This window comes from Callionymus lyra, chromosome 5 (genome assembly GCF_982586985.1).
Source record: "Callionymus lyra chromosome 5, fCalLyr1.hap1.1, whole genome shotgun sequence".
In the NCBI taxonomy this organism is placed as follows: Eukaryota; Metazoa; Chordata; class Actinopteri; order Syngnathiformes; family Callionymidae; genus Callionymus; species Callionymus lyra.
Window position 1 is genome coordinate 29,689,900 of NC_141822.1, and position 18,392 is coordinate 29,708,291.

At 40.7% G+C, this 18,392-nt stretch overlaps 2 protein-coding genes and 1 long non-coding RNA gene across 3 annotated transcripts; 2 read left to right on the forward strand and 1 right to left on the reverse strand.

Moving 5' to 3' along the window:
• Positions 1-80: 80 nt before the first annotated feature.
• LOC148080199 (uncharacterized) lies at positions 81-7,997 on the forward strand. The gene is made up of 14 exons (XM_087791809.1): positions 81-175; positions 460-585; positions 662-754; positions 956-1,018; positions 1,093-1,251; positions 3,304-3,453; positions 3,991-4,149; positions 4,218-4,373; positions 4,854-4,978; positions 5,132-5,320; positions 5,390-5,525; positions 5,622-5,695; positions 5,786-5,845; positions 6,177-7,997. The coding sequence occupies exons 1-14, from the start codon at positions 145-147 to the stop codon at positions 7,995-7,997; spliced, it is 3,342 nt and encodes a 1,113-aa protein (XP_087647935.1). The 5' UTR covers positions 81-144.
• A 1,888-nt stretch (positions 7,998-9,885) lies between these two features.
• LOC148080200 (uncharacterized) lies at positions 9,886-10,833 on the forward strand. Its single transcript, XR_015711345.1, has 3 exons — positions 9,886-9,949; positions 10,099-10,140; positions 10,736-10,833. It is a non-coding gene; the product is annotated as an uncharacterized LOC148080200 (long non-coding RNA).
• Positions 10,490-15,816, reverse strand: cybb (cytochrome b-245, beta polypeptide (chronic granulomatous disease)). Its single transcript, XM_087791810.1, has 13 exons — positions 15,710-15,816; positions 14,974-15,066; positions 14,775-14,885; positions 14,631-14,715; positions 14,412-14,560; positions 13,524-13,705; positions 13,311-13,443; positions 13,152-13,244; positions 12,815-13,068; positions 12,299-12,461; positions 12,071-12,217; positions 11,875-11,999; positions 10,490-11,806 (listed from the first exon to the last, which is right to left on the reverse strand). Exons 1-13 carry the CDS (start codon positions 15,752-15,754, stop codon positions 11,689-11,691), a joined length of 1,698 nt encoding a protein of 565 aa, XP_087647936.1. The 5' UTR covers positions 15,755-15,816; the 3' UTR covers positions 10,490-11,688.
• Positions 15,817-18,392: the final 2,576 nt, after the last annotated feature.

The window sequence follows — 18,392 nt, forward strand, 5'->3', positions numbered from 1 at the left end:
GCATACAAGCAAGTGTCTCTTTAAGTGTCACGTGATCAGTAACCTAGGAGACGTCTTGTTTATTTCCGGGTTGTCGGAGTCGCGGGAGAGAGGAGTAACATCTCCTCCGCGACCCCAAGAAAAGCGGATTAAACTCGACCAGAGATGTCGAAAGAAGAAGAAGACGAAGTGCCTGGTGTGTTATTTTCGATTGAGTGATCGTATTTCATGAAGTGTTATCATTTAGGATGCAAAGTGTGATAAGATTAACGGTTTGATTAGCCTACTAGCTAGCTAACTCAGACACACTGTTAAACTCTCGTAACACAATATTATTGACTCTATCTTCACCACATGTACGTCTGAAGTGTAATATTTATGTAGCTACTGAGAAAATAGCGGAAAAGACCCGCTGACTGTAAGTGGATTAGAAAGGCTTTAGGTAGATAACATTGTGCTACTATTTTGCATTTCTTTCAGAGTCTGGAGCAGTGTTTACGTTTGGTAAAAGTAAATTTGCAGACAACATTCCAAGTAAATTTTGGCTTAGAAACGACGTCCCTCTTAAAGTATCGTGTGGAGATGAACACACTGCTCTGATCACTGGTGAGAAAGAACACAAACGGCTCTCAAATGTATTCATGCCAGTGTTTGGAAGATGGACTGTCTCTTTTCATTCTAGAAAATGGGAAACTATTCATGTTTGGAAGCAACAACTGGGGTCAGCTTGGACTGGGTTCCAAAGTCACAGTCAACAAACCTACTTGCGTCAAAGGTGACATTCTCATTTGGGAAACACTGCACTCCACACTACATCTTGTCACTTACTGTATATATTCAATATACATAAATTCAGTATTTAATTGATTCATTGATACACTTTTATTTTTCCACATAAGGGTAATTTGAGAAATCACATCACATGTTCTAATAACAGCAGTTCGCACATGCTTTTAACCTTATGTATTGTTTTCAGCTCTCAAGAGTGAAAAGATCAACCTGGTTGCATGTGGAAGGAATCACACCCTCATCTCAACTGGTGAGCATCATATTGGCTAAACTAACCATTAGGGTGAATATCTGGTCTCATTCGGATGTTTATTTTCTCTGCAGGGCACGGTAACGTGTATGCGACTGGTGGGAATAACGAGGGTCAGTTGGGACTCGGGGACTGTGAGGAGAGAACGTCCTTCCATAGGATCGACTTTTTTGATTCATGTGGTTCAGTGACGATGCTCGCAGCAGGCTCCAATACCTCCGCTGCTCTCACAGGTGAGAACCTTGGGTGATTTCATCAGCGACTTAGGTTGATTGACAGCGAGACTGTATGATGTGCAGCTCAAGAAGTTAGGCACTGAAACCTTGTTACAGTTAAAATGGAATACTGTGCATATGTTTAAAAAGAATAAAATATGTAGAAGGAAAAAGTAAGGAGGTTTTAAAATATATACAGTATATATTAAATTTCATATTCAAATTTTGGAAAGTCACTTGCTCACATATTTTACTACAATATATATATATATACAGTGCCTTGCGAAAGTATTCGGCCCCCTTGAACCTTTCAACATTTCGCCACATTTCAGGCTTCAAACATAAAGATATAAAATTTTAATTTTTTGTCATGAATCAACAACAAGTGGGACACAATCGTGAAGTGGAACGAAATTTATTGGATAATTTAAACTTTTTTAACAAATAAAAAACTGAAAAGTGGGGCGTGCAATATTATTCGGCCCCTTTACTTTCAGTGCAGCAAACTCACTCCAGAAGTTCAGTGAGGATCTTTGAATGATCCAATGTTGTCCTAAATGACTGATGATGATAAATAGAATGCACCTGTGTGTAATCAAGTCTCCGTATAAATGCACCTGCTCTTTGATAGTCTCAGGGTTCTGTTTAAAGCGCAGAGAGAACCATGAAGACAAAGGAACACACCAGGCAGGTCCGAGATACTGTTGTGGAGAAGTTTAAAGCCGGATTTGGATACAAAAAGATTTCCCAAGCTTTAAACATCTCAAGGAGCACTGTGCAAGCAATTATATTGAAATGGAAGGAGTATCAGACCACTGCAAATCTACCAAGACCCGGCCGTCCCTCCAAACTTTCATCTCAAACAAGGAGAAGACTGATCAGAGATGCAGCCAAGAGGCCCATGATCACTCTGGATGAACTGCAGATAACTACAGCTGAGGTGGGAGAGTCTGTCCATAGGACAACAATCAGTCGTGCACTGCACAAATCTGGCCTTTATGGAAGAGTGGCAAGAAGAAAGCCATTTCTCAAAGATATCCATAAAAAGTCTTGTTTAAAGTTTGCCACAAGCCACCTGGGAGACACACCAAACATTTGGAAGAAGGTGCTCTGGTCAGATGAAACCAAAATCGAACTTTTTGGCCACAATGCAAAACGATATGTTTGGCGTAAAAGCAACACAGCTCATCACCCTGAACACACCATCCCCACTGTCAAACATGGTGGTGGCAGCATCATGGTTTGGGCCTGCTTTTCTTCAGCAGGGACAGGGAAGATGGCTAAAATTGATGGGAAGATGGATGGAGCCAAATACAGGACCATTCTGGAAGAAAACCTGTTGGAGTCTGCAAAAGACCTGAGACTGGGATGGAGATTTATCTTCCAACAGGACAATGATCCAAAATATAAAGCCAAATCTACAATGGAAGGGTTCACAAATAGACGTATCCAGGTGTTAGAATGGCCAAGTCAAAGTCCAGACCTGAATCCAATCGAGAATCTGTGGAAAGAGCTGAAGACTGCTGTTCACAAACGCTCTCCATCCAACCTCACTGAGCTCGAGCTGTTTTGCAAGGAAGAATGGGCAAGAATTCCAGTCTCTCGATGTGCAAAACTGATAGAGACATACCCCAAGCGACTTGCAGCTGTAATTGCAGCAAAAGGTGGCGCTACAAAGTATTAGCGCAAGGGGGCCGAATAATATTGCACGCCCCACTTTTCAGTTTTTTATTTGTTAAAAAAGTTTAAATTATCCAATAAATTTCGTTCCACTTCACGATTGTGTCCCACTTGTTGTTGATTCATGACAAAAAATTAAAATTTTATATCTTTATGTTTGAAGCCTGAAATGTGGCGAAATGTTGAAAGGTTCAAGGGGGCCGAATACTTTCGCAAGGCACTGTATATATATATATGTAGTTATTATGATTAAGCCTTCTCTGTAGAAGTTATGTCAGCCTCATGTGAAAAATGAGCAAAAGAGAGCCCGTTTATGTTCTGATAATCATATTGCATGTTTCTAAATGTCTTTGTTCAACATGCTGTATGATGTTCACCATTGTGTCACAGAGCAGGGTCAGCTTTACATGTGGGGCGACAACGGCGAGGGTCAGCTGGGTCTTGGGAAGGAGAGTCAAGTGTCTGTGCCACATGAAGTGAGTGTGGGTCAACCCGTCAGCTGGGTAGCCTGTGGTTATTACCACTCTGCCTTTGTAACAGGTAATTACTATTTTTTCTACTGATTAATTGAAGTGTTTCAATATTTTGTTTTGATTTATATGAACTTTTATTTATTTATAAAACCTTAATGAATCATTTGCTTTGAGCTGTATTTCAACATCAAATTGTTTGTTGTATGGAGGTATATTTGTTTCTTTATTATTCAATCAAACTATAATATTGAATATAATAAATTGAAAAAAGATAAAAGTTGCTTTAATAAAAAAAGCTTCAACATGTTTTCACTTTAAAAATACTTTAATTGATTGAAGCCACTTTTTTAGTTTACCAGTAATTATCAAAACACAAATGTCCTACCAATAATGTTGACCAAGCACAATTATTTTTATGGAATAATAAAAAACAATCTAACTTCATACTTATTTAGTTAGAAAATAATAGAATGGATAGAATATTTAAGTTAATTTTAGAAACCTTAAGACTGTGGATGTTACGATTTGTAAGGTAAAAATCTATAACACAATTAAAAAAAAAAAAAGTTTTGTATAGATTAAAGTCTCTCAACTTTCTCATCAGTTGAGGGCACCCTTTACACATTTGGGGAGCGTGACAGCGGAAAGCTAGGTCTAGGCACTGATCAACTGAGTGGACACAAAGTGCCTCAGAGAGTCAAGGGCATCACAGATCCGGTGACTCAAGTGGCGTGTGGTGGTGGCCACACGGTGGCGCTCACAGGTAACAAGATCTTATTGATTAAGGCCTCGAATGCTTGAAGCAGAATTAAATGTCCAACCACCTTTCAGATTATGGCCTCTACTCTTTCGGATTGGGACAGTTTGGGCAGCTTGGGCATGGGACTTTCATTTTTGAATCACGAATGCCGAAGCAGATCGATCACTTCAGGAAGGGCCGGGTACTGCAGGTGGCATGTGGCGAGAACCACACGGCTGTCGTCACAGGTAAATGTCCACCTGGATACCGCTTTCTTTAAAGTCCCATATTATGCTTTAAAAAACATATGAATATTTTACTGGAGCACTTAAGTAAGTTTGAATCATTTTATTTTACCTGCTATTTATTGTTTCTTGCAATGCCAGTACAAGTACAGTCCATGGTCCACTTCCTCTTTTAACATTGCACACTCAGCATAAAGCAAGCGGCTAAATACCTAAACTACTTAAATTGTGAATCTGTTGGAACCTTAAAATTATTTTACATATCTTGAATATGAACTTAATTTGAAGAGATAAAAAAACTCCTAAACTAAATGCGTAAATTTCATTCTTTACATGGATGAAGACCCACCAAAGAGTGTCACCCCAAATACCATTAATTTGAGTTTTGCACAATATGGGACCTTTAACTCAACTCTGATCACTTTAATTTAGGAGATCGCTCTCTTGCTCTTCTTCTGACAATCCTCCTTCTCTGTGTTCCAGATCGAGGGTTGCTCTACACTTTCGGGGATGGTCGCCATGGTAAACTTGGACTCGGAGAAGAAAACTTCACAAACCAGTTCAAGCCGACTTTGTGTTTTAGATTTCTGCAATTTCACATTGAGCAAGTATGTCCGACGCAGTGACCTTGATTTCTCTGTATTTTTTTTTCTCTAAATATGTTTTGAAAAATAAGAATAATTTTAAACATTTTAACACTGAATGGAATTGAAAAGCAATAATCTCAAAGTACACAGTATAATACTCTTTCATGGTATCAGGCTGTATGCGGTGGCTGCCACATGGTGGTTCTGGCTTGTCCTCGAGATCCACAGTCCCCTGTTATCCTAGAAGATGATGATGTGACTGAAGACGTTCTGGAGCGTCCCTATGTTGAGCTGCTGGAAAGCACGTCTGACTCGACCAGCTTGCAGAGAAGCCTCTCTGCTCGTGTCCGCCGCAGGGAAAGAGTGAGTCTGTCTGTCTGTCGCATGACTGGATTGTAAAAACTTAGGGACTGATGACTTCTTCACCGACAGGAACGATCTCCGGATCAGTTTGGGCCCATGTTCCGGACTCTCCAAAACTCTGGCACTTCTTCACTTCTCCAGCCAGTTCCTCCTCGAAGAACTCGCCCTGAACCTAAGAGCAGAAAGAAGCTCAACGGCACAAACGGTAAATATGCTTTTCCCATCAAAACACTTATTTGTAACGAAGGTTTAACATCTTGAAATTAACTGAATGAAACTTTGTTCCTCTGTTTGTGTGCAGAGGATGTTCTTGAGAGTTTGACAGACAGTGAAAGTGTGAAAGGTTTTGAAGAAACCAGCGACCTTCTCAACATGGTGAGAGGAAATGCTGCTTTAAAATAAATACATTTTGGCAATAAATTCAATTTAGAATTTATTAAATTATTCATTTTCTTTCATTGCTAGACCCATGTGATGAAGCTGGACCCTGCGGATAAAACAGTCACACTTGCACCCGTCCACAAGGTACATATTTGTTTTTCCTTTTATTATTCTAAACATATGTATTTTATCCTATGGTTAACACTATCTGTTGAAAACTGTTAAATAATGATCAGTCATGCAGTGGTATATAAACAGATTATAGTCATGAACCATTTAAGTCAGAAAATGTCTATTTACAAACGCCATGATGAAGATGGTTGGAAATCTAGTGGACCACTTTTGGTTAGCAAGAATCAGAATAACGAGTGACTTTGCCGATTCTCTCCTTTATTACTTCCTTTATTCTCTTCCTATTGGTTTATTCTTTTGCTATTTCCTCTTGCATTCATTCTGCTGGCTTGTTTTGGAAAAGAAGACTGGTAAGAGCCAAAAACAGAAACAGAACTTGGCAAAGAAGCATGTTTCGTCAACTAGTACCAGTGAAGCTCTCCATAGCTCACCAAGTTCACAGCAACAAAGACAGTTGCAGCGTAACAAGGAAAACATAACCGGGAGTTTAAAACAATCAAGGAAACCAGATCCTTCCAGCCGAGGATTTCCTAGAAAAATAGAGTGTAAACCAGAGTTAAGTAAGCAAATCAATCTTAAACAAAACAAGGGTTATAACAAAATGTCAAGTTCTGGCAGTGGATCAAAGTCGTCTGAAAGGAATCGCTCAAAAAAGAAAACTGTTGCTGTAAACTCTTCTGTTAAACATGCTCAAAGAGAGCCGACCCCACCCTCCAGTGCAAAACCCCTGAGAGAACCACAAGAGGACGAGACCCAGCCGTCAAAATCTTTAAACTCTAAAATGGGATTACTTGCTGGAGGAGCGGCCGCCCTGGCTGCTGGAGCGGCTGTAGTCCAACAGGTGGCGTCACTGAGTCACTTCAACTCTTCATTGCCATCAGAGAGCAGCCAAGCTCTCTTTCAAGAAAGTGCTTCACATTCTGAGTCTGCTGACCTCAGTCACAAGTCCAGGCCAAGTATAAACATAACCTCTGCAGGAAGTCCCACCGTTAGTGAGGAGATGAAAAACAAGAAAGAGGCGGACGAGCAGAGGACAAGTGCAGAAGTAAGTGAGGCAGAGGAAGACACGGAGGTAGAGGAGAGCCAAACAACCAATGATGAAGTTGGTAATAAAAAGCAAGAAAGTGAGGAAGAAGAGGATGGCAACACGGAGAGTGAAGAAGAAAATAGGGGTGGGGAAGAAGATTCAGACAGCACGGAAGGCAGAAAACAGAAAAAAGGGAATACTCAGGAGGAAGAAGACAATGATGAAGAATCTAGTCATGTGTCTGAAAGCAAAGAAGAGGAAGAGGAGGAAGAAGAAAGTAGAGTAGCTAAGGATGAGGAAAAGGGGAGTAGTGCTGATGTAGGCAGTAGTGAAGAGGCTGAAAGTGATGGTGAGAAGGACGATGAAATGGAGGAGGAGCAGGAGGAAGGAACTGAGGTAGAGGATGAACAAGATAGAAGTGAGGAGGAAATAGGACACGAAGTAGAGGAGGAGGAGGAGGATGAGAATGAAAAGAAGGTTGATGAGAAAGAAGAGGAAGAAGAGGACGAGGAGGAAGAAGATGAGAGTGAGGAGGAAGAGGAGGAGAGTGATGAAGATGAAGAGGAGGAGGAGGAAGAAGAGAAGGAGAGTGAGGAAGAGGAGGAGGAAGAGGAGGAGGAAGAAGAAGAAGAGGAGGAAAGTGAGGAGGAGGAAGAAGAAGAAGAAGAAGAGGAGGAGAGTGAGGAGGAAGAAGAAGAGGGGGAGAGTGAGGAGGAGGAGGAAGAAGAGGGTGAGGAGGAGGAGGAGGAAGATGATGATGAAAAAGAAAAAGAGAGTGAGGAAGAAGAAGAGGAGGAAGAAGAAAAAGAGGAGAGTGAGGAGGAGGAGGAGGAGGAGGAGGAGGAGGAGGAGGAGGAGGAAGAAGAAGAAGAGCAGGAGGAAAGTGAGGAAGAAGAAGAAGAAGAGGAGGAGGAGGAGGAAGAAGATGATGAGAAAGAGGACGAGGAGGAGGAGGAAGAGGGGGAGGATGAAGAAAGTGAGGAAGAGGAAGCTGTGATAAAGAAACAGTCTGCCACCAGCCGAAGACAACATTTTCAAAGTTCAGCCAGAAGTAAACCTAAGTCAGGGTTCAAAGGTCAGGCTGAGGGGGAGGAGTTCTGGGGCGATGTCTTACCTCAGTACCTGCACTTGAAGTGAAGAACTATGTTTCAGGACTGACTTCAGAAAGCATGTGAGCAAACCAGGAACCTCCCACTTCACTTTCCACGTCTTTTGAATCATAGAAGTGAAAATGTTTATGCATTTGTATTATTTTCTATTAAAGTTCACTTCATGTCTATTATGTCTGGTTCGGTTGCTTTCATTTGTCTTACACTCAAAGAAAAAGCTACACCTGCAGGTTTTAAAAATCAAATGTTACCATTTGACAATGAACACAAATCCTGTGTTTTTCCTCCTCAATGTTAGTTTATATCAAAACATTGAAATGGATCTGTTGGATTGTTGCCACTGCTTTGTCTTCGTCACAACATTGGACTAGTTTGATTGATGTGAAGAGATGGTGAGGCTCCTTTTCTTTCTTTTTTTCTTTCTCCCCTTTTTACTTTACCTACACCACAAAGCTCATCCTCCCTTATTCCTTTAGTGCTGTGATGAATACATCCTTTCTTTAACCCCTGTAGTGATCAGTCCTTGGTTAAAGAAGATTGAGTCAAGTGTATTTATCTGTTTAAGTCTTTGTACAACTGACTCAGTTTGACTCACAGAATTTGTTCTGTTACTTTCATCAGGATTGTACAGATATTACTTCCACTTGGATTCAAAATGAGAACCAGCAGGATGACGAAGAGGAAGTCGATGACGACACAGATGAAGATGATGATGATGAGCAAAATGATCATGAAGATGACGATGATGAGGAGAATGAGGATGCCAGTGATAATAAAGAAAAATTGGAGGAAGAGGATCAAAAGACTGTTGTAAATCCATCAATGGATGAACCAGAGGATGAAAACCCGTCTATGGACCCGGCAGAAGGTGAGGAGGCAGAAGAAACATGAAGAGGTGGTTTAAGATGATGTGAAGAGAAGAAAAGATAGGGATTGAGAGAAAGAACTCCAAAATCTGAAGAAAAGGATCGACGATGAAAGGGAGAAGAGGGAAAAGAAAAGGGGATGAGGGATCATAAAGGGGAAGAAGAACAGATGTTAAGACTGAGAAAGTGTCAGTGAATGTGGGAACCAGAAAACACAAAGATGATGGAAGAAATAAAAAGGTTATAATCATAAATGGTGAGCAAAGTTGGAATCAGTCAGAAGGTGAAAATAATAATACATCAGATAGAGTTGAGATGTTCACTTTAATCATTTGAAAAACTTTCCCATAGAAGATCAGCACAACCCTGCCAGCAACCCCACAGACGACATGGCATCCATCACCAACACAACCACTAGTGAAGCGTCCACGAGCCGCTCCGGAGGCAATAAGGTAAAACTCATTGTGGAATTAGTTATAATGATCAGTGAGTAACACAGCTCTTGTTTGCCCAGATGTCTTTCTTCCGACGGCTCTCCAGGTCCAAGCAGATCAATGGTCATGAGATAGGCCGCACCAACATGGCCGCTGCAGAGCAGGCAGAACCAGAAGCTGCATCTGGATACATCCAATCCGAGACTGGAACTGGAGAATCTGGAAAACTTCACACATCAGGAGTTCGAGGATCACATACCCGCTCTGGAGCGTGCAGCATCCTCTGATCACCTGTCGGGAAGATGATGCTGATGATTAATGATCCTATAATGTTTGTATTAATCACTATCTTTCTCAAGTGAACCTTGAGCGTGTGTGTGTGTGTGTGTTTTTAAAATATTTATTGCACTATTTTGCACTTTTGTATGTCAAAACATGTTCTATTTTATTATCTGAATGCCTTTTAAACTGTGGTTTGATGTTTATAAATTTTCTGTTTGTAATTAAAAGTTTAATCAGGGGTGAAAACTTGTGACGATGCTCTTGTACTACTTTTTGTCCGTGTGGCCATACCGTAGTTTAAGTGAAGGGGTAGGCTGCGCATGCGTAGTAAGAATCCAACTTGGAATCTTTGACCATCGCTGGAGTTTTGAGTGTCTGACATGGAGATGTACAAAAAGGTTTGTTCTAAACATTTGGCTTTTTATTTTGTCCACATTAATCAAGATTAATAATTTAAGTTGTAAAACTATTTATTAGTATTTTTGATTTTCATACATAGCGTAACATAAAAATGACGTCACCAGTTGACGTTGCGTTTCTTTCACAGAACTTGTTCTTGTCAGAAGGAGCCGAAAAATACATCAAAAAGGTGAATTCTTTATAACTTAAGGGACTTTTTATTTTTATCATTTCTTGTTTTTATTATTTTGATTTTAACGTTACACAGAAATGATTGGATATATTTTCAGTATAAAATTAATTTTATAAAAAGCAGTATTACGCATAATACACATAATAAAACCAAATATTAACAAATTGGTACAGTTTATGTTTGATGCAATACGTTTATGGTGTTTTTTTTGTCCAATATAAGACTGGCGTGTGTTGATAGGGTGGTCTGATTTCTGAATCATTATTTTACATATCTTGAATCAAAAACTACTTTCAATGCAATTGTTATTTTTAAACACAGAGTTAAATGAAGAAAAAAACAAACATTTATTTTATACAGTTCTTTAATTTGAAATAAATGCCTGAAGAAGAATACATCTTTAAACTTTTACATTTTTGATCAAGAACAAGTAAACGTTAGCAACAGAAACTTTAACAATACTCAGAGAGTTTGTGTGGTAAAGTTTGTGCAGAGCTTCCAGCAATCCTGCATCCAGTGACTACCTCATGACTGCCTCTCTCTCCGTGTGTGTGTGTGTGTGTGTGTGTGTGTGTGTGTGAGCGCGTGACAGTGTGTTGACACTGTTGTTGGCAGTAGCCGCTACAATTCCACTGATGTTTCCAAGTGGACATCCAGCATTGTTGAGCGTTGTCTGGACCATCTGGTCCATCAAGCGAAGCCGTTCAAGTACATTGGTGAGTTATTGATAGATGTCAATCCACACATCATTTTTTAAAGTTTCTGCAGGAGTACCTAATGGTTTAGCCCAATCTCTTCTGCTCACAGTAACGTGTGTCATGATGCAGAAGAGTGGCGCCGGCCTGCACACGGCCAGCTCCTGCCACTGGGACTCTCAAGTAGACGGTAATGGACCAACAACACTTACTGACTCTGACCATTCAGAGTGTGATTAACCTTTTTTGTTTTATCATTCCAGGAAGTTGCACGGTCAAGTGGGAAAACGACCATATGTATTGTGTTGTCAGTGTGTTTGCCATTTCTATCTCATTATAGGTTAAACTTTGAGATGTAGTTTCCCAAACTCGTCAATAGATGGTGCCAAAGCTCTTTAGCCTTGGCCTATTTCGCCTGTTGAAGAATTTGTGTTGTATTACACCGATATATTAAGATTTTAAATACTCAACTGATCTTTTCTTCTCCCTTTATAGCAGTTTGCTCCTTGACAGAAGGACTTCTGTATGCTTCAATTCATAAACAATGAAATAGCATCATTTAGGCAAACAAGTCATTCATTTAGGATTCAGTCTGAATAACTATGTAATATTCAAATATAATAATATACATATACTTATGTAAAACTAAAGTCCTCTATTCTTGTGTCTAATCTAATGAAATCATATGCAAAACTTATAAAGCAGAAGTGAGTCATGCACTCTCTTCTTTTTTGGTGAGGTTGAAAAGTTTGGGTGTATTTTCGTAATATGAAAGTAGAAAGCAGAAGAGTGAATCCCCAGAGAAACGACAGAGTAAAACTCCCTCTTTGAGCAAGAGCGAACCAAGAGATCAGAAGTTTTCTTTGTTGAAGATGAACTTGACGTTGGACTCGGAATGAGACAAGCACTGTTTCTCCAGAGCCTTGCCCAGCTGAGGCGGTCCACATAGGAAGACTCCCACCTTAGCTCTGAACAAACAATTATGCAAACATGAAGAAATATCACCTTCACGGATGTTTACGTAAAGAAAACTCACCCCTGATGAGCCGATGCGATGTCGGTGAACTCGTTGTCCCAGTTCGGTTTTCCGTAATGGGTCTTTTGTTTGAGTCCTGTGATTGGATCGTTCTCCGCCTCGTACTGGACCCGGAAGTAAGCAGCCTGGAGATGACAGACAGGAGATTTGATGTCACAGGAAGTGATCCAGTTGTCTGGTCTAATCCCACTGGTACCTCCTTGTCCTTCCAGCGTGTGAGATAGATGTTGTAGCTGAGGAAGTCGGGCATGTCCTTCTCTGCCATCTGTTGCTCCAGGAACTGCAGCAGGTCTGCGAACCACTCGAAGGCCTGAGTCTCCGGACACAACCAATAGAAGTAGATCTGCAACAAGAGAATACCATGATGACTCCTAAGAACTTTTTTTGACTTGATATCCACTCTTGTCCACTTGTGCTGTCTCACCTTCTTGGTGAAGACGTCCTGATTGTTCTGGACGCGTTTGTACCAAACCGATTTCAAAATGGAAGCAAAAGGAGTGACACCGATCCCTGCCCCCACCAGCATGACTACCTCGTATCGAAACACATCCTCACTCGCTGTACCAAAAGGTCCATCTATGGCCACCCTGAGGGAGAAAAGAACGTATTTAAAAATCTTTCTGTTGTTTCAGATCCAATGGAACCAAGAGAAATATTTTTCTTCCCAAGGTCAGAGTTTGATTTATGCTGAAGTGAGCTGGTCTTGTTCCTCTCAACACCTGCAACGTTGGAGGATGTTGCAACATGTTGAGACAGAGCTTTTCCTGTTAAGACAGGTCTGTTGGGTAAACGTTAACCAGTGTTGGCCTAAGACACCTTTAACTGTGAGTTTTGAAAGAGTCACACTGGCTGTTTCAGGATTTATGATTAATTTTCGACTCATCACCTCGTTAATACAGAGAGCATGAATGGAGGACAAAGTCCTGCGTCTTTGACATACTTGGGCAGTTTCCAGGCCTCCTGAGGTGCATCTTTGTCTCCTCCACACGCCTCGTACAGCCTTTGAGTCCAGTCCCCGACAATACGGATGTGGGCGCTGAAGTAGTCCTCCTCGGGGGCCGAGGTCAGGGTGAAGGGATGCCACTCCAGTCTGGAGACGGATGGACACTGGATGAAGACGTACTGACCCACCTCCATGTGGAAGCCTTTCTTCTTCATCTGCAGCTCCAGAGTCTTGGACGGGTGCATCACCACCTGGAGAGAAAAATGGTTTCATCTAAATCACACCCACTATAACCAGCACTGTCATCATGATCATGGCTGGTACAAGTTCTCACCTTCGTGATGACGACTTTCTGGTGCGAGCGATAAAAGCGCACCAGCCTCTCGCAGACGTACAGAATCATAGGTCCAATGACCCACTTCCATGTCTGCAGGAGACACAAGAAATGAACAAGGATTTAAGGTGGGTTTAAAAGATGACAATGATGTCCCACCATCGGAGGGTTTCCAGCGAACACCGGCTCGACACAGAAGGAGCCATTCGTCCCCCACTCTTCAAATCTGTCGGCACACACATCTGGATGGTTGGATTTGAGGCTGTCGGGGGTTTGCCCTCGAACAATACGCCTGAAAAAAATATTAACAACAGTTAACAACCAACACAAAACAGTGAGGCTGATTTATTTAACATATAAAGTCAGTCGTACCCAAATCCGTGAAACACCAGTCCGATGAAGAAGACGACAAATAAGTGGTGCGTGTACCAGAACACCTCAAAATATGACCTCCGGATGACCTCCATGGAAGATGTGATGATGAGGATGAGTGACAGCGTGATGGCCACACCAGTGAGCCCAGCGATGGTGGTGAACATGACGATGGTGGGGTTCTGCACCCCAGAACAAATAATAAACATAAACAATCTTTTTAAAAAACACTCTGACTGACTTTGGTTTTCATAGCGAGCAGAAGTGCAACGTCTTCGTGTACGTCACCAGAAAAAGGTCATTGTAAGAAAGTTCAAAATACAAAATGTCAATGAGATTATGATGCAATCGTCGCCATGGATACTGGGCTGGTGTATTTGTTACAAAACACAAACACGCCCACCCAGAGTCAGTATCTATTCTCAGTGAAAAATAGCATCACGTTCCCTTCCTTGTAAAACAATGGTGGGCAATTCCATTTCTTCAGGGGCCACGTTTCATAAAATGACTGTTTTGAGGGGCCATCAAGCTACAGTGAAGCAGTGAAAAGTACATTATAAAATCAAGCTAAATGTGCTAAAATTATTATAGTTGTCTTTTAAATCTTATATCAAAATAACCTTTTTAACCAAATATTATTAATGTTATCTTAAATCTTTTTGAGGGGCAAAAAAATGACAAAAACTGACAGCAAAGGGCCTTATGGTTACTTTAGGGACTGGAACGATAGGAATAAATACAAAAAAAGTTAGTTTACAAATGATCTTTGACCTCACAAGGGCCTCATAGATACAGTAAAGGGCCAAACGTTGCCTGGTCTGTTGTAAAAGAACAATGCTTTCTTCAAGTGTGTGTTTCTACTCCTGGTGTCTCACTCCTTTGTCTCACCGTGCTGTTGGTTCGAATGGGGTTGAGAAACGAGGTGTTGCCTTCATTGCCAATATCCGACAGAACAAACGCCAACAAGCTTCTGTTCTGGTTCAACTGGGCGTCCATGAAATACTCAAAGTTGAACAAGTGTGCGACGATGTGGACCGCTGCAGGATGTGGAAGCAAAACCTCTGTTAGGGAACTGGTAGAACTTCTGCAAACATGGTTGTGCAGCACCTGTGTGGAAGGCGATCATGTAAGCCACCAGCTTGTGAAACGTTATGTTTCTGTCCAGCTGACGCGCAGCTGAGCGGCTGCAGCACTGAAACAAGCGCACGTTAGAGAAGAACCAGCGAGAGAGTCCCAGTGTGTTGGTGTTACTTGGATGGATCCTCTCAGGAAGGACAGCAGGTTCCGGCACACGGGCAGAAGAATCAACATGCAGTTGAAGTTGAGACAGGCAGCAGGAGCTCGAGCCCATGACAAGGCATGCTGGGAGTTCAGACAGGGTTTGATTTCGTACGTAGGTAGGAAGTGAATCCACATAAATATGTTTGACGACAGGAAGCGCGTATCTTACCCCGAGCAACACCCGAGTGTAGAACCATCTCTGGACCAGGAAAGCCATGTAGAAGTGGACGAACAGGAAGATGTTGATCCCGAGCCACACCAGCTGAGAGCAGAAACGTCAAACTCACAAAGTCTGAATAATCTTTGGATTATCATCTCAAACACAAATTACATCCAGTTGGTAATCTCAAACAAAAGTCAGGATGAAAATGTATCTAATGGTAATGGCTACTTTTTTAGATCTGTTAGACTTTTTTATTACATTGGCTCAAACTAATTTTAACATAAAAGTAGATTTTTGTATTTGTTTTTCATCTTCACACAATACATATTCCAAAAGTATTGTTGTTAGAATAAGAATCTGGATTATAATCTCGGAATTGAACAGATTAATACCACATTATGACCTTAAACATTTGCATCATTTAGGGTGAACGTAACAACCCGAATAATCTTTAAATAAAGCTTTTAAATCAGTATCTGATATAATTCTACATGTTTTCTCAATCATCGTCAACCACTTCCACATTTTTTCTTTAGATTCTTCAGCCGTTTCATTCAAGTCGTGCTCTAAATCACTTTAAATGAACATGAAAAATAAACATTAAATACATTTTTAAGATTTGAGTTCCCTTCAGAGTTTCTATGTGACACATTCGGCATACGATGATAATCTAATCCTTGGATTATCTTTCCTCGACACCGAATAAATGTGCGCTTGAAGTAGGTTTTTGTAAAAAACTTACGATGACAAAGACTGAGACTCCTTCATTGGCAGCAAAGTTCCCCATGTTGATCCTGAGGCGAGTGTGTCTGACGAAGGAACGCAGCAGAGTTTAAAATCATACTCAGGGTTGAAAAAAGGAAGTGGCAATGTGTGTGTCCTCATAGTTCAGTTTCTCAAAACCCTCAAAGATTTCTCTTAGTTTCAATAAAACTGTTGTGATTTCACAGACGTTACAAATACTTTTGAGCAGGTCGACACATGAAGCATGAGAGGAATCAATTTCTATTTTTTAAGAAGAATAAATCATAAATTAAACACATACAGTACAAACAGTATCTATTTCCTTTTTCACCTATACTTACTTCCATAATTCTTAGTTGAGTTCTTTCTTCTTCTTTTTTTTTCATCACTGTCTACTCATTTTGTTGTTATTGTAGAAGACTATGTCTTTATAAAAATAATCTGAGGAACGAAACTGTGTGTATGTGTGCATGTGTGAGTTTGTGTGTGTGTGCGTGTGTGTGTGTGTGTGTGTGCGTTTCTGTATGTTCTAAGTCCTTACCTTTGTAATATGTTTAAGGATTACTGGCTGTGTAAGCTACTACATGTTCTTATTTAACATCTGTTCTTTACATAGTTATATGCGCTGACAACAAATTCACACCAAAAATCAAATGTATTGACCCATGGAGGTCTGGATTTTGAGTCTCAGTCAAAATTAAAGTGGAAATAAATGGCTGATCAACAAGTCAAAAAGAGGCTCAGTAGTGTGTGTGCCCCACGTTCCTGTGTGACCTCCCTGCTCCCGCTGAGGTGGTGGACGTTCTCCTGAGGGATCTAGTTCCTGGAGTCTATCCCAGTTTCATTGGGCGAGAGGCAGGGGACACCCTGGACAGAATGCCTGTCTTTTGCAGGGCACACCGAGACGGACAACTATTCAGACACGCATTCATACCATTGCCCAAATTCTCAATCAACCTCTGTATGTATGTTCGGACTGTGGGAGAAAACCAGAGTGCCCGGAGTAAACCCACGCAACACGGGGAGAACATACAAACTCCACACAGAAAGGTCACAAGTTGGCCTGGCCTGGAAGCGACCCCGATAACCACTGCGCCACCATGTGCCAGTATCAATATAAACCGCTTACATTGAAAAACCCTCTCAAAACATTTTGAATGTCATTCATTTAAATGTTTCAAATGTTGTTATATCAATATTACTGTAAGTAAAGTAAAGTTAAATAAGTTGCAACTTAATTTGTAAATAAGTTGCAACTTAATTTGTGGTTTGTGTATGATTTAATTTTAATTTTTAAGAATGATTACATAGCACGGAAAAAAGAGTGAGTACTAAACAAAGTTGTATGTTTGATAAAATTGTACTTGTATTGGTATTTGTATCAATTTTCAATCAAAGTGACAGTGACACACGCTCTCACTCACACACACACAAACACACACCAACACAAACTGGAACACATCAACACACACACACACATTGACACACAAACACACACACACACACACACACACACACGTAATGACTCACATTGTCGTCAGTAAGCGCAGGACTTTAGGTCCATGGTTGCCGGGCGATAATCTGAGATTATTGGTAAAGTTCTTTTTTTCCAACTCCAGCTTCGCCTGCTCAGAGATGATGTGAGAACATTGACTCCAGAAGACTGTGGATGGTGACAGGTCATTGAAACGTCTCTCAGCGTACTCTTGTGAAGTTGTTGAATCCCACCAACAACAGACTCAGTTTCATCAGAACCTTCAAGGAAGAGAGGAAGGAAATGTAATGTACCACATAAGAAAAGCCCTAGATACCTGTAGATACCCTTAGTGGGCCTTTTTGATAGATAATAAATAGAAAAAGGAAGAGAGACAGAACATTGTAATACCTTACATTGCTGGCATATCAAAAAAAGATATTCTCCAAACAGCAGGTTCCTGCTCACTTGAAGCCTGTAAACGCCTCGAGGCTGAAACTGGTCTGTCATAAGAAAGAGACACAAACAGTGTTTTTCTTTCTTTTATTGCTTATATTGTGTTTTAAAGAAGACGTGGAGGAACCTTCTCCCAATAGAGGTGGAGGAGTCCGACATAACCTACACTCAGCTCTCTGTAGGAAGTTCTCTGCACACCTGGGATCATAACACCACTCTTGTCAAGTGAAGTGCTTCCCAATACTCTTCGCAGACCAGTTTTCTTGCTTGGAAATGTATAACTTGGATAACTCTGGATACTTATGGAACTTTCTGGATACACATGACCCGATGAATGAGATTTCACAAAACCACTGCTGTTTTCTCAAACATTTGTCTTGATTTTCTTTAAAGTTATTCAACATGTGTCCATTTTTCATCATGTTTTGGTTTAGAAAATAATGTGCTGTGTCCCCACTGAATCAAAAAAAACAAACATTATAAGATGTTGTGCTTTATTCACCTTTCTAAACACACGCTACCTTTTTCAAAATTGTGCTAAAATACTCGAAAGCCTTCCATAACTTGTTGTCTTCATTTCTGAAAGCCAACCCTGTAGTGGAGCGATCCCTGGTCAATATTACTAATGTGTTTACACAAATAACAGAAGCATTGTAAAAAACAGTTACACAAACAAGTAATACACTGATATGAATCATAAGAAATTGTGAATTAATGTGGTTTCTTTGAACGGAAGTGTCTGGGGAGGAAT

What these genes read in the sequence shown, in the direction of transcription:
- LOC148080199 (XM_087791809.1), top strand. Translation starts at nt 145, where the DNA reads ATGTCGAAAGAAGAAGAAGACGAAGTGCCTG. An exon ending in GAAGCTCAACGGCACAAACG is followed by an intron (nt 5,526 to 5,621) that starts GTAAATATGCTT and finishes GTTTGTGTGCAG; the next exon opens with AGGATGTTCTTGAGAGTTTG. An exon ending in CACTTGCACCCGTCCACAAG is followed by an intron (nt 5,846 to 6,176) that starts GTACATATTTGT and finishes GTTTTGGAAAAG; the next exon opens with AAGACTGGTAAGAGCCAAAA.
- cybb (XM_087791810.1), bottom strand. Translation starts at nt 15,754, where the DNA reads ATGGGGAACTTTGCTGCCAATGAAGGAGTCTCAGTCTTTGTCATC. An exon ending in GAGGCCTGGAAACTGCCCAA is followed by an intron (nt 12,462 to 12,814) that starts GTATGTCAAAGA and finishes TTTCTCCCTCAG; the next exon opens with GGTGGCCATAGATGGACCTT. An exon ending in ATCGCATCGGCTCATCAGGG is followed by an intron (nt 11,807 to 11,874) that starts GTGAGTTTTCTT and finishes TTGTTTGTTCAG; the next exon opens with AGCTAAGGTGGGAGTCTTCC.